This window comes from Macaca thibetana, chromosome 17, assembly GCF_024542745.1.
Source record: "Macaca thibetana thibetana isolate TM-01 chromosome 17, ASM2454274v1, whole genome shotgun sequence".
NCBI lineage: Eukaryota > Metazoa > Chordata > Mammalia > Primates > Cercopithecidae > Macaca > Macaca thibetana.
Window position 1 is genome coordinate 7609776 of NC_065594.1, and position 14611 is coordinate 7624386.

Below are 14611 nucleotides of genomic sequence, written 5' to 3' on the forward strand. Positions count from 1 at the left end.
AAAAAAAAATTAATAGTGGTGGGTATTTACTGAATGCTTGCTCTGTGTGAGCCGGTATATTAAAAGCTTTAGGTACATTTCTTGTTTAATGTTTCCAAAACAGGTTCAGAGAAGTAAAGTAATCAAATTCACATGCAGCTAATAAAGAGCAAAGCTGGCCGGGTGCAGTGGCTCATGCCTGTAATCCCAGCACTTTGGGAGGCCGAGCCAGGCAGACCACCTGAGGACGGGAGTTTGAGACCAGCCTGACCAATATGGAGAAATCCTGTCTCTACTAAAAATACAAAATTAGCTGGGCATGGTGGTGCATGCCTGTAATCCCAGATACTCAGGAGGCTGAGGCAGGAGAATTGCTTGCACCCAGGAGGTGGAGGCTGCAGTGAGCCGAGATCACGCCATTGCACTCCAGCCTGGCCATGAGAGCAAAACTCCAGCTCAAAAAAAAGCTTAAACCCAGGATTGGTCGGTGCCCACGTCTGTGCCCTTAACCACTCTTCCATGCCACACGCCATCTTGTGAAGGATGACATCACTGAGAGGAAAGGATCCCCAGTGTGCTTGGTGCTTCACTCTGTAACCCCTAGGAGGAGTCATAAGAGAAGGCTATAGTTACCAATTTCCCAGGTTTCCTTGGGGAAGGAGGGAACATGGACATTGCTTTTTTTCTCTTCCATTCAAAACAAAGATACGAGTTGATTCTAACAAGGGTAGTAATGGCCTTTCACCCTGGACTGCGCATTCAAGCCCCGGTTCATCTGGCTCTTCCATTAATCATGTGATCCTGGGCAAGTCACCTTACTTTTCTGAGTTTCATTATCCTCTTCTGAAAAGCTCTATTATGCTATTATTTTATGATTCATAGGAAAGGAGTTGTCGGTTCTGGGTGTTCATGGGAAACCAGAAAAGATTTTTATTGCCTTTTGTAATTCATCTAGTAACTATGACACTCTAAAAACCTAGCACTTTCAGTGGCTTTATAATTAGACCATGTTCCTAGCTTAGATTCTGCTAGACAGCAATACTGAGGCAGAGGCAGAGGCAGAGAGGGACTGGGGTTCAGTGGTGTCCCTTGATCTATTTGCATGGTATGGCAGTGCTAGGATTAACCCGCCTCCCCCATCCTTCCTGGGCTTTTCTAGAAATGTCACAAAGCAAGAGCGATCCCTCCACTAGAGGGCACAGTGGGAGCAAGCAGAGCACAGGGAGAAAGCTTCCGGAGGGACAGCCCTAACCTAGCCTAAAAGCCAAAAGGGCACCAAGGTTCCCAGTCCCTGAAAAGAGACCTTCCGGGGTTGCAGAGGGAGGCAGGCCTCAGAGTAAATACCCACTGCCATCGCAGGTAGCCCACCTGAGGGCAGGTAAAGACTTTCACTATTTGTTATTGTGTTTCCACAATGCAGTTATATTGGATTCTGTTCATTTGGGGACTGGAATTTTATTTTTCACAAGATCTTTTGTGGGACAGAAGGCATCAGACAAAGCGCTGGCAATAGTGTGGGGAGAAAAATGCTCCACATGCTCACTCAGGGCTCTGCGTGTGAAAACTCTCCCTGGGCAGCCTTCGTCCCCAAGGCACCCAGAAGTCACAGCCTAGGCACGTCCCCAAGGGCCAAAACTCAGGCTCTCTCACTCCCTTCCTGACTCCCCATCAATGGTATATTCAGCTCTGCTTATCAGTACCACTTTTGTTAAATAAACGTAATTTACTGAACTCTTGGGACTCTGGCAGAATATAGTGAATTTATTACAAACCATATTTAAGGATCCCAGTTAATTTATTTGGAAAATGAAGTATTCCATTTGCAATTTAGCCTTTTGGTTTTGTCTTTCCTTTACCTTTATCTTCCAAATATGAAAGACAGCCATGGATTTTCCACAAAAACACTAAGCTCCACCAAGTTGCACAGGGAGGCAAATCATTAAATATAGCCAGAGAAGGAAGCAAACTCTTCAAAACAAAGGACGCACAAACCCAAACGTTCCATCCTGCCCAGGTCCCTAGGGTATTCTGCTGGCTTAGCTCTTCCTGAAGTCAGTCCAAAATTTCAGGACTAAGGGGAATTTGTACTGCCCTCAGCCCAAGGCACCACTTTCCACTTTTTCTTATACTTTTTTCACCTTATTTAGTGTGGTGCACAGAAAAGGCAGTGGAGGAGGAGTCAAGACAGCTGAGTTCTTTCTCCTTCTGACTTCACCTCATGGTAGGTGTGAATCCTTAAGCCAATCACTTGACTTCTCTGAGCATATCTACAGCCTGCGAGTATGAAACAACTGATCACAAAGATCCCTTTCAACTTCAAGATTCTAATTATTAGGCCGGGCATGGTGGCTCACACTTGTAATCCCAGCATTTTGTGAGGCTGAGGTAGGTGGATCACCTGAGGTCAGGAGTTTGACCAGCTTGGCCAACATGGTGAAACTCTGTCTCTACCAAAATATTCAAAAATTAGCTGGGCACTGTGGTGGGCTCCTGTAATCCCAGCTACTCGGGAGGGTAGAGGGAGGAGGATCACTTGAACCCGGGAAACGGAGGTTGTACTGAGCTGAGATCGCACACTGCACTCCAGCCTGGTGACAGAGAGAGGCTCTGTCTCAAAAAAAAAAAAAAAAAAGAGTTCTAATTATTAGAGGACCTGACTTAAACCTGGGGAAAATGATGTTCTTGCATATATTGCCTGTCTGGTAGAACACCTCTGTCTTTGATTAGATCAAAGTTTGAGGGATGAGAGAATTGGCCAGCTGTCCAGTGGTTCTTATTTGTGTGTGAAGATTCTTGCCCACATTATAAAGATGGACATCATTCTTGGATTTCAGACATTTTATCCACCATGTAGATCAGTGGCACGAAGTTGGACTCACCCAATTTTTCTATCTTAGTAGGTCAATGATGTTGATGATGATAATGACAGTGGTGGTGACGGTGATGATTAACATTTATTGAATGTTTAACTGAGAGATTTTCATTCTCCCGATAATCCCATCAGCTGGATTCTATTATAAGCTTCATTTAATAAATGAGGGAACTGAAACAGACAGGTTGAGTAATCTGCGTTCCCAGATTTCATGAGAGGTAGAGACAGGATTTGAATCCAGGAAGTCTGACTCCAGAGTCTCAGTGCTTAACCACCACATTACATGGGTTCATCACCAGTGTTGCTGATTACTAGTTAATAATGTTGAATCACTGTCCCTTGGACTTCTTCAGCTCAGAGAAGGACACAGTATTGGTGCCATACGTCACACTGGCAAAGTTTTAGTAAATTATTTCTCCTCCATTCAATAATCTTTTTTTTTTTGAGATGGAGTCTCACTCTGTTGCTCAGGCTGGAGTGCAGTGGCATGATCTCGGCTCACTGCAACCTCTGCCTCCCAGGCTCAACCGATTCTCCTGCCTTAGCCTCCCTAGTAGCTGGGATTACAGGCGCGGGCCACTACGCTTGGCTAATTTTTGTATTTTTAATAGAGACGGATTTTCACCATGTTGGCCAGGCTGGTTTCGAACTCCTGACCTCACAAGATCCACCCGACTCGGCCTCCAAAGTTCTGGGATTACAGGCATGAGCCACCGGGCCGGTCCAATAATGTCTTTTAAACCTTGTTTGCCCTTAGGTCTTGGGTCCACATGTTCCTTTTACTACACAGCTTTTATTTAGGGATAAGGCTGGTTCAGAGTATATGTAGGGATGACATGGGTAGTGAGGGTGTCAGGAAGTGGGAGAAAGGGCAGTAGAAAGGAAAGATAATGCTTTCTGTCCCTAGCCCCATCATTGGTCTACTGCTGATTGTACAAGTCACTCAGTTGATTTAGCCTTAGTCAAAATCTAACCTAATAAATGGAGACAATTATATTAACTATTATTTTCCTTAAAGAAATAAGTGACTTGTATATGTCTGCATGTATATACACATGCACACATACATAGGAAGACAAAGACAAAGTTATTGATAGATATTTAGATAGGTGGCTAGTAGATTTACTCTCAAATTATGGCTGCATACACACAAAGGGATCAAATGATTCTCTGTGCTATCCACACTAGAGTGTAACAGATTATCAGGGGGAAAAAAACATGAAAAAAGGAGAAGCAGCAGAGATTGAGTTTTAAGCTTAATCATTAACAGAACAATACAGGTTTCTCTTGCTTTATGTTGCTACAGACTAAATGAAAACTCATTGCTATCTTTAAAAAACTCCAACTTTTAAAATCCTTACCTTGTTGAGAAAAAATAAGTCACGTTTGCTCTTGAGGTAGTTGGATAGATTTCCATATTTGCAGTATTCAACAATCACCATCAGAGGCCCTGCAGCCAAAACAGCACATGCTCATGCTCAGCCACACCAAGCCAGTCAGCCATTTGCCAGCCTTCAGCCTGCCTGAGAAACCTCAAATCAACCAGCCTTTGTATTAGTGGGGCCGAGGGATGCGATTTAAGGATGAGAGGCCCAAGAATACGGTGACTTTTTCAGTTTAACCTAAGGTGGCGTTTAAAGAACACAATTGAAACAGAAAAAAAAAAAAAAAAAAAAAAAAAAAAAAAAAATGGAGGTGGGGGGCAGTGCAGAAGCTTTAGAGAGAAAGGATTAGAAGGAGGACAGAAATACCTTTGAGGAGGGGAGAGGCAAAAGCCAGCCTCTCTGCCTCTTAACCAGACCCTTGCAAGTAGAGGGGCTTCTGGTTACTGTCACACCAGTCCTGGGACTATTAAGCAGCTCCTCCCTCCCTCCCAGGGCAGAGATGGCTACCTGGCCGTCTCTCCCCAGCAGTGTCTGCGCAATTTGCCTTGGGGCTTGCCAGAGTATCTAAAGCAGGAGTCGGCAAACTCTTCTTGTAAAGGTCCAGCTAGTAAACATTTCAGGCTTTGCAGACCAAGGAGCTACTACTCAGTTCTGCCTTTGTAGCTTGGAAACAACCAAACAAGTATAACTGTGCTCCAAGAAAACTGTGAACACAGAAATTTGAATTTCATACAATTTCATGTCATGAAATATTATTTTCATTTTTTATTTTTTTCCCCCAACTATTGAAAAAGGTCAAACCATTTTAAGCTCACAGGCTGACCTTGGTTTGTCAACCCGACCCCGGTCTGAAGGAAGCAAGAGGGTTGGAAAGGAAGTCCAGCTGCACTGTGGCGCGCATGTGGTGCTCTGAGGGCCTCCTCTCTCCTGCTCTGCGTTTCCACTGCGTGCTTGGGCTGGGCACGCAACCCACAAAGCAAGGACCACTTCCGGGTCAAAGGGGAGTGACCCTGGCGCTGCTTCACCCGCCGCCGCCCAGGGCATGCCGGGAGCCCAAAAGCCGCTAGTTCTTTTTTGTGTTATGCAGAAGTTGGGCTGGTCCTGGTGGAGTGGTTTTCTCTTACTATGAGGACACGCTAGAAATCCTGATAGCATCTCATCTTCCCCCTAGGTTCCCGAACGGGAAGTTGCTTCCAGAGTTTTTTATCTCCCCTCTGTGGCGGCGGTTGCCGCAGAGCTCGACACCTGCCTGGGGTCCGGCCACTCTCCTCAGAGCTGCTTCCATACTGGCGCCCGGCTGCAGGGAGCTGACGGCCGCGCATGAGGGTAGGCTGTCTCATTATCCCTGGTCAGTTTTACAGATGCAATTGAGGCGAACAGAATGAGGTTGCCACGACAAAGAACTGGAGAAAATGTTACCGAGGATGACGGAGAAGCAGGCGGAGCCCTGGCCAGGTCCCTCCGACTCTTTCTGGCCTCCCCGGCCGTTAGCGCCTCTCTAACCACCTCTGCCCCTGGCAGATAGGTCTTCCCCAGCTACCCTTCATCCCTGCTACCTCTTTTGAGAGCTGGAGAAAACACCGGCATGCACAGCTCCTTTGCACCTTGCTGGCGCAAACAGTGATCACACATCTACTCTCAAGCTCTAACCCTGCCATACGGAAAGAAAGATCTGCGACAACATGCTGGAGCTGTTAATCATAAAGCACGGCTCTGTCCCTGCTCCCTTGGGTAAGGTCTATCTGCATGGTGGATCTGGAGGGAAGGGCCCCCACATCACCTCCTCCTGGGACCCTACCAGTAGTGATTCATTCATTCCTTTAGGTGAAGCTTCAAGGAATATGCAACCTTCCACCTTTTACCTTGGCTCTGACCACACTTCTTCAAACCCATCCTGAGAGAAAAGTGCCCTCTGCTTGGCCTAGAGCCTGTGGAAGGAGATCTAAAAGGGAGTCCTCTTCAGAATCTTTAAATTAGCTGCACAGGGAAGGGATTTATGGGAGCACCCTTCTGTAGATGCACAAGTTGTTTCTTCTGGAGCTATGAGGGAGGCCATTTTCCCGGAGGCGAGGAAGCACAGTGCCAGGGAGAAGGAGCTTTAAGGCAGAGAACTGTTCTCCCAGCCTGTGCAGGGGGAGATGGAGCCGGCCCTCCCCTTCTCCGTTACCTCCTTGCTTGGTGCAGGCTCCCAGCAGGTTAACCACGTTCAGATGGTGGCCAATGTGGGTCAAGATTTTGAGCTCAGTCATCAGAGCTTTGTACTCGCTGGCCGTGGCCCCCTCTGTGTGAGAAGCAAGGAAGAGTCAGGGCGACAGGACAATGGGGCTCCTTCCGCCGGAGGCGGCATTCTTGCCCTCCTTGTTTGTCAATGCTCAGCCGGTTGCTTCACTAACTTCCCCACATTCTGCAGAAAGGCCAAGTCTCCAGACTGTTTTCATTACTCCCACCCTCCTGAGCCAACATCCTTTTGATTACAGTTAGGCCCAGCACAGTAGTGGGGTTAGTCACTGGACATTTCCTCTTGGTGGACCTAGTTCTGTTCAGCAATGCGCTGACTCAGAACTGAGCACCTCGTGAAAGTGCCTTCCAAAGGCTTCCCTCTGTCGGAACCAGGTGCAGCAAGAACCCACCAGGCAGGGAGTACACTTCCACGTCCTTTCTTCTCACCTTCTCCCTTTGGAGAGTCACAGAGAAGGAGCACAAGGGGCCTGCCAGGGCAGAATGGCTACTTTTGTAAACATCTTTGTAATGTGTTATTTTCTCCCTATAACCCTTTCCTCTCTGGAGTTCACAGGGTTATCTTGGGTTGTGAGGATCCATAGCATCTGACTTCGACTTCAATCTCAGAGATAAGCATTATCAGTCCAAGAATTAGCAGAGTCTAAAGCCTAAATTGAGTTTGTTCTGTTTGTTCTTATTAGTTAATTTGCAAGGCATTTAAACATCTTAAATTATTTTTAGAAATATAAAAATCAAATAATCTTGCTGTAAAATATTTCAACAATATAAGTTGGAATAAAAAGATACGAAGTAAAATGATCTAGATAAAAAGTGAAAGCCACTCCAACCCACTTGCCTTCTTAGAAGCAGCCACTGTTAATAGTTTGGTGTTCAGACCTTTTTCTATGCATTTATAAATATGTATATTCAATCAGAGGTCCTATATATATATATGAGATCATATACATATATAGTCTATTTTAAAAAATTTGTTTCCTTCCTTTTAATAAATCAGAGACTTTTTCTATTCTTTTTATTTATTTCTATTTTTTATTTTTTTGAGACAGAGTCTCACTCTGTCACCCAGGCTGGAGTGCAGTGGTGTGATTTCAGCTCCCTGCAACCTCCTCCTCCTGGGTTCAAGTGATTCTCATGCCTCAGCCTCCCGAGTAGCTGGGATTACAGGTGTATGCCACAATGCCTGGCTAATTTTTGTATTTTTAGTAGAGACAGGGTTTCACCATGCTCCTGACTTCAGGTGATTCGCCCGCCCTGGCCTCTCAAAGTGCTGCGATTACAGGTGTGAGACACCGTGCTCAGCACGTTAATCACGTTAATGGTGGCCACTGTGGGCCCATTCTTTTTAATTGATTAATGGTGTCCCTGACATTTAGAGTGTCTGTAGTCTTTTTGCTATTACAATTAATACTGTGATAGTCTTTGTGTAATCTCTGTGCACACATGTAAGTGTTTCTGTAGGACAGTGTCCTGGAAGTGGGTTAGAGGTATGTGCATTTAACATTGTGGTAGATACCAACATGGTATTTCATAAGCACAAATCATTTTTAATAATAACCAGATAAACTCCAAAGCCTGCGCATGGGGTTAGGGCTGGTTTACAGTAGATGCTCAACGAATATTTTGGAATAAATAAACACAATTACTCTTCTTATTTCAGACATGAGTGTAAGGCCTAAAAAGATTAATATTTTTGCTCAAGGACACTTTGAAAGAGCTTTTGACTCATGGCCTTTGTTTCACTTTATGCTTTTTTTGTTTTTTTCTTTTTTTTGAGACGGAGTCTCGCTCCGTCACCCAGGCTGGAGTGCAGTGGCATGATCTCGGCTTATTGCAACCTCCAACCCCTGGGTTCAAGTGATTCTCCTGCCTCAGCCTCTCAAGTAGCTGGGACTACAGGCACCCACCACCACGCCCGGCTAATTTCTGTTTTTTTAGTAGAGATGGGATTTTGCCATGGGCTGGTCTTGGATGCCTGACCTCGTGATCCGCCCACCTCGGCCTCCCAAAGTGCTGGGGTTACAGGCATAAACCACCGTGCCGGGCCATGCCTTTTTTATATCTCCAAGAAACACAAGGCCAATTAATTTAAGCAAGAAAGCTGAATGAATTTTTTTTTAAGGAATTTTATAGAGTGGGTGATTTGGCAGTCTTTTATAATCAATGCTGATGGCTAAAAAAAAAAAAAAAAAAGAAATAGGCATTTATGAAGACACGACACATGCACTCTGTATTACATAGAAGAGATTCTCTGAGCCTTTAAAAAAAAGCTGAGCTACAGTGGCTCACGTCTGTAATCCCAGAACTTTGGGAGGCTGAGACAGGAAGATTGCTTGAGCCCAGGAGTTTGAGACCAGCCTGGGTAGGATGGTGAGACTATCTCTACAAAAAAGTTTTTTTTTAATTAGCTAGGTGTGATGGTGTGAGCCTGTAGTCCCAGCTACTTGAGAGGCTGAGGTGGGAGGACTGCTTGAGCCTGAGAAGCAAAGACTGCAGTGAACTATGATCATGCTACTGTACTCTAACCTGGGTGACAGAGTAAAACCCTGTCTCTTAGGGAAAAAAAAAAAATCTCAAGTTAGAATCTTCTTTCAAACTCATTCGTCTCCCTATAACCCTTTCCTCTTTGAAGGAAAAAAACCAGGCTCTGGTTCAGCTTGCTGTATTTATAGGCAGGGCCACAGGAGTTATCTTGGATCCCCAACAGACTAGTGTGGCCATCAGAGCTGCCTCTCCTAGAGGACAATTTGTGGCAGCAAGAAGGGAAATGGGACTAGCTGAGGAAACAGTTGCTTCCAGATTTAGTTTCCACCTATCTCTAGGTTGGATACTGGATTGCCTCCATAAACCAGGCCAGGATCATTTTCAGGGTTTTGGAGCAGTGGGCCAATTCCAGGAGGCCAGACCTCTGCAGCCCCTCTTTTGTGGCAGACTGGTGTGGAGGAAAGAGCACTGCATTCAAAGCTGGAAGACTTTCGCACACGAACCCTGACTTACACTGAGCAGCTGTGTGGCCTTGCAGAGGCTCTTTAACCTTTCTTGGCCATGTTTCCTCATCTGCAAACAGGATAATAATGTCTACCTCACAAAGCTGTTGAAAGGACATAAGAAAAATGGCCGTTTCATATGGTTCAGCCTAATATGAAAAGCATCTAGTCTGGTGCTTTCTAGTTGATGCCTCTTCTCTTCAGAATCTGGGGTTCTTGAGGGGAGGGTGCTAGCATGCCTCTATTTTGACAGAAATACCTGCCATCGTCTGGGAAGTCTACTCCAAACAAAAGTTCTGACTTGTGGATGCCAAACTCCTTCCCAGACTACTTTCAGAGTAGAACTGGCAGGTTTTTTGCAGAGTTTTATTAGTTTTTTCTTGAGGAGTACAGCCTTTTGAAGTTGAAAATATATTTACATGGGCCTTTTGAAATAATGGAGTTATTGCTAGAAGATTAAGAACTTTGAAGTCTCTCTACGCAAACAGCCCTTTCTCCTAGAGCCTGTACTAGGTACCTGTGTAGTTGGACTCACAGCTTGCTGGGCTTCAAAATCTCCCAGCAATATCCTGGAGACTTTGGAAAGTTAAAAGCTGCTTTTTGAGTTTTCAGTTCTGTTGAATTGAAGCATCATAAAATTCCATTACAGATGAGGAAATGAAGTAGTTTCTACACTGTAAAGGACCTGTGAGTCTTTGAGACATTTGGTTCACACAATTTTCACTGATTTTCATTTTCAATCTGTCTTTGGTGTTGGGCATAAGTCACTGTGTGATTTGGTTCTACCTCCCAGTGCTTCACAGAGTAGTAGTATGTTTCAACACTAGAAAGATAATTCAGTTTTTCAAATTGCTAAAGAGGAAATGTTTTATGGCTGAGGTTGTTAGTATAAAATAGTTTAGAGTTCTGGTCAACTCAGTTGTTCTAGCTTTATAGTTTTACTTTATAGTCAGGTCAAGCCCAAGCAAAGCCATTGGGATTTAGGATGTGCTGCTAAGTTTCCATTACAGCATCACAGTGGATCATGCCAAAATTTGAACCTGCAGTTACAATGGGCTTAAGTCCCTTGTTGTCTACAGTCTGTGATGTGAGAAGAGAAAGACCTTTGAGGTGACAGAGATCATTTTCCTGTGGACTGTGCTGGATTGTTCCATTTACAAGGTTTATTCTGAGCTCGTGCTGGCCTAATGTAAAACTCATGAGCAAAGAGGCCTCTAGCAGTAGAAGAAAATTATGTGGCCGGGGCAGGAAAAGCTTGTGTCTGTTCCCAGGCTATATCTAACTTGTACCAACATTTAGGAAATGCAAAATGGTGATGCGTCAGTTGAAAGCCAAACTACAGCATACATACCTTTCAGCATTTTCACAGCCACAGTCCGGCATGTAGGTGATTTCTTAATGCCAAATGCTGATGCTTGAACCACTTTTCCAAAAGCCCCTCTTCCAAGTGATTTGCCTACAATGAAGAGAAGACAGTGGTTTGTTTGCCAAAGCAATAGGGTGAATTTAAGTCTTTTTCAGGAAGGAAATGCCTTTTCCTATGTGTGCATGTGAGGCATGGAATCTCCAGTGAACTGACCCTAAAAGAGACAAAGTAAGGGACTTGTTTCTGGAGCCTCTTCCTTTTAACTCTTAACTCTGTTCCTGAGGCCCCACATCCTTCAGAGATAGAGTAAGTCCCTAGAAGGCATTCAGTGAAGGGAGATGTCCAGTTTCCTTTCCACAAGGTCCTCACATAGGAGAGATGGGACCAAGTCCGTTCCATTGTTTGATAACATTATGGCCAAGAAGACTTCCCTGTGTGGAACCTAAGCTCTTTTTCTTGCCATTTGCAGTCATTTTCTCTCATCTGTTTTCAGCAAAAAGGGAGAAATAGAAAATGGTGGTTACTACTGTGGATTATAATAAAGCTCATAACTTTCAAATAATCACTAAGTCATTTCTCCGACTTCCCTACCAGGCAAAATATTCCCAGTCTTTCTAATGTGTCTTATATGAATATTACGAATCCTCATGGTTCAGCACAAGAGCCTGGTCAACTGCTGGTAGAGATTGGTTTCAACCCCGGAGAGGTAGTTGCTAAATGCAATAACCAAGCAAGGTTTCTTCCATGGTCTCCATAATGCTATGCTCTAATGACTGTTAATATGTTTCCTTCCCTGTCCTAGAATGAGCCCCCCTGAGTAAAGCGGGGCAAGGACCATGTCTGAATCTTCCTTGAACCTAACTTGGTGCCTGGTGCTATCTGTTATTACCGTATATTGCTGCCCAATGGAGAGTAGTGTTCAGGAATTTGTGGGATGCACAAAGCGAGTCTCCTAGTCATAGGTCACTAGAGGGGCCCGTGGGATAGAGACCCTGAGATTGATGCCCTTTGGGGAGGGCACTCCCTGGAGTACCCTAAGCTACCTTTTATATCGGGGAACTTCCTTTTGCACATCAGGAAACAGCTCAGTAGAACCCAGAGAAATGGTACCCCTCTAGCATGATATGCTCAAAGAAGAGTAAGTGAAATAAGTCACTCTTTTTTGGCTCTTCTTGGGGGAAGGGGAAATGACAGAATACCATGGGTTGGTTAAAACTATTATAAATCCTGGCAGTTAGACTGTTAATTTAACACAACCCCTCCTTTCCCAACCAAGTGCTCTTTCTTAGACCTGTCTGATAATGTGCCTTCAGTTAATTAACCTTCTTTCCTTTCTTCCCTCCTCATACTCCCCTCCCTTTCTCCAAAGGACATTTTTGTTTGTTTGTTTGTTTGTTTCTTGTAGTTTGTAATGAAGCTTTGCTTCTTCCTCATCATATTAGAAGCTTTCTACTTTTATGCCCAACTACTGAGTGACAAAAATGTCTTTACCTTGCTCTGCTTAATGTCTTCCACTACCCACCACCCCAGGTGTCCAGTTAGGATGTATGAAAATTTCAGTTATACCAGTGTCATCATTAGGGCCTCTGTGTGGCTGTCTGCAGGGACATGCTCTGCATTCAGAGGGAACACCAGAGAGATGACACGTTTCTCTTTTTGTGAAACATGCTCCTGTGGTGATTACTAAACGACATTCCTCCCAGAGCATGCAACATGGGCAGAGCTACAGCCTCTGCTTCCTTCTTCGTGTAAAATTGTCCAAGAAATAGACCAGGATGGGGACCCTTGAGTTGAAATAAAAGAGCCTTCAGTGGATCCTGAAGGTGCTACATCTGAAAATCAGGTGTGGGAACAGCGCTGGCAGATGCCTTCTCTATACTAGTAAAAACTAGTGCATTTTGGTTGGAGGTTTATTCCTTGTTTTATTTGGAATAAAAAATCAATGTTTTTCTTCCACAGTGCCTTCTGCCATCTAAAAAGAAAAGTGTCCTGAGCCTGAGAAATATCCGGATCTTTTCTCCTCACACTCCTAAGACTCTTGAATGTTTGGGGTAAGTGGCATCCTTTGCACTTTCCATAGTTTCAGCCCCCACATCCCGTCACAACACACTTTATTTTAACAAGTGTTTGGGACTTTGCTTCTTATCAGTGAGAATAAACTGGTTTTCATTTGGCTTCCTTCAGTCTTTTCATTTATTCTCTTGGAAGCCGACTGCTGCCTCATAAAACAGCATGAAGCTGTTATGGGCTCCTTAGTCATCTGATGTGTTGGAATCCTTCTGCAGACCCATGGTTCCAGTTTCAGGGGAGCCCAATTGCATCAGACTTGACCTCACCTGATCCTTCTTTTCCCTTAAAATTCTCCTCAGTGTTTCCTGGAATGCCACTAACTAGCTCGGAAGTGTGCTAGGTCATTCCCATACAATGCAAGGATATTGGAATCTCCTCCAAGAATGTTTTGGCCTGGCCAGGGGCCCTGGACACTGGGGAGAGTGCATGGCAGCATGGGCTGGGCTGTCTCTGGCATTCAGGGCTGGTCTTACAAGAGGCAGCACCAGCCCAGGCACCATTCGCTTGCCAAACTCCAGACTACCTGTATGGTCAGCTATGTTAGGTAATTCTGACTTTTGATTATTTTCCAATAGAGAGATGCAATGTTGAACATTCTTCTTCTTTTTTTTTTTTTTTTGGAAATGGACTCTCACTCTGTCTCCCAGGCCAGAGTGCCGTGGCATGATTTCGGCTCACTGCAACCTCCACCTCCCGGGTTCAAATGATTCTCCTGGCCCAGCCTCCTGAGTAGCTGGGACTGCAGGCACGCATCATCACACCTGACTCATGTTTGTATTTTTAGTAGAGACATGGTTTCACCATGTTGGCCAGGCTGGTCTCAAACTCCTGACCTCAGGTGATCCACCTGCCTCAGCCTCCCAAAGTGCAGGGATTACAAGCGTGAGCCACCAACTGGCCTATTCTAACTTTAATAAATTTATAGGAGCTGAATTCTCTCCTAAGTTCTGTGATAAATTTATAGAAGCTGAATTCCCTCCCATGGGTTAGTGAGGAATCATTTTTTTTTAAAGGTTCCTTTTGTTCTTGGATTTCAGGAATTTTAGTGGTAGCAACACCTTTGACCCAAGCTCCAACTGCATCCATCTATCAGGTACTATAAATTCCAACCTCACTCACTAGGGCTGCTGATAGCAACCAACACAGTAGACACAGCTGAAACCAGATATAACCTTGTGTATTTCTCTACATTTACAACGCCAGTATAACTGCCAGTTAAAACAGCCTTTTCTCTCTATCTGGACATAATCTGGGTTATTTTCAGTTGCTAGACATTACTTCAAATTACTTTGTCATTTATTTGGCTTAAGAAATAAACAAGTCTTGGGCCTCCTTGCTCCCACGGTAATCAATCAGAGGAGTATACCTCCGGGCCTTGCAGCCACACTCTGCATTGAAAGACAAAGTTAGCAGACTTGACACACTTTTTCTCACCCATCAGAGACACTCAAATGGACATTAGCCAAATCCTAGCATGTGGCAACTCTGGAAAGGAAAAGAGCGATAAGAATGATCTTTAACAAGGAGACTGAAAATCATAATCCTGAAATGGGAATATTTAAACCCACAGAGCCCCAGGGGAATTCTGGCAGAGGATTAGCCATCTGTGATGCGGTGTGGATCGCAATGATACTAGGAAGGAATGAAGCGATGGGACAGAAAGCTCATGTGTCCTGTACTGGAAGAAGCACATTTGATTATGACTAATAACTCT

General features: G+C 44.6%; 1 protein-coding gene across 1 annotated transcript in view; it reads right to left on the bottom strand.

The window, feature by feature from the left end:
• Nucleotides 1-14611, bottom strand: part of FLT1 (fms related receptor tyrosine kinase 1) — a 192440-nt gene that overhangs the window by 20708 nt on the left and 157121 nt on the right. Inside the window, exons 18-20 of the mRNA XM_050766818.1 lie at nucleotides 10813-10917; nucleotides 6404-6517; nucleotides 4213-4301 (exon numbers count right to left, since the gene is read on the bottom strand). Of these exons, the coding sequence (XP_050622775.1) occupies nucleotides 4213-4301; nucleotides 6404-6517; nucleotides 10813-10917 (308 nt within the window). The remainder of the gene's footprint in view (nucleotides 1-4212; nucleotides 4302-6403; nucleotides 6518-10812; nucleotides 10918-14611) is intronic.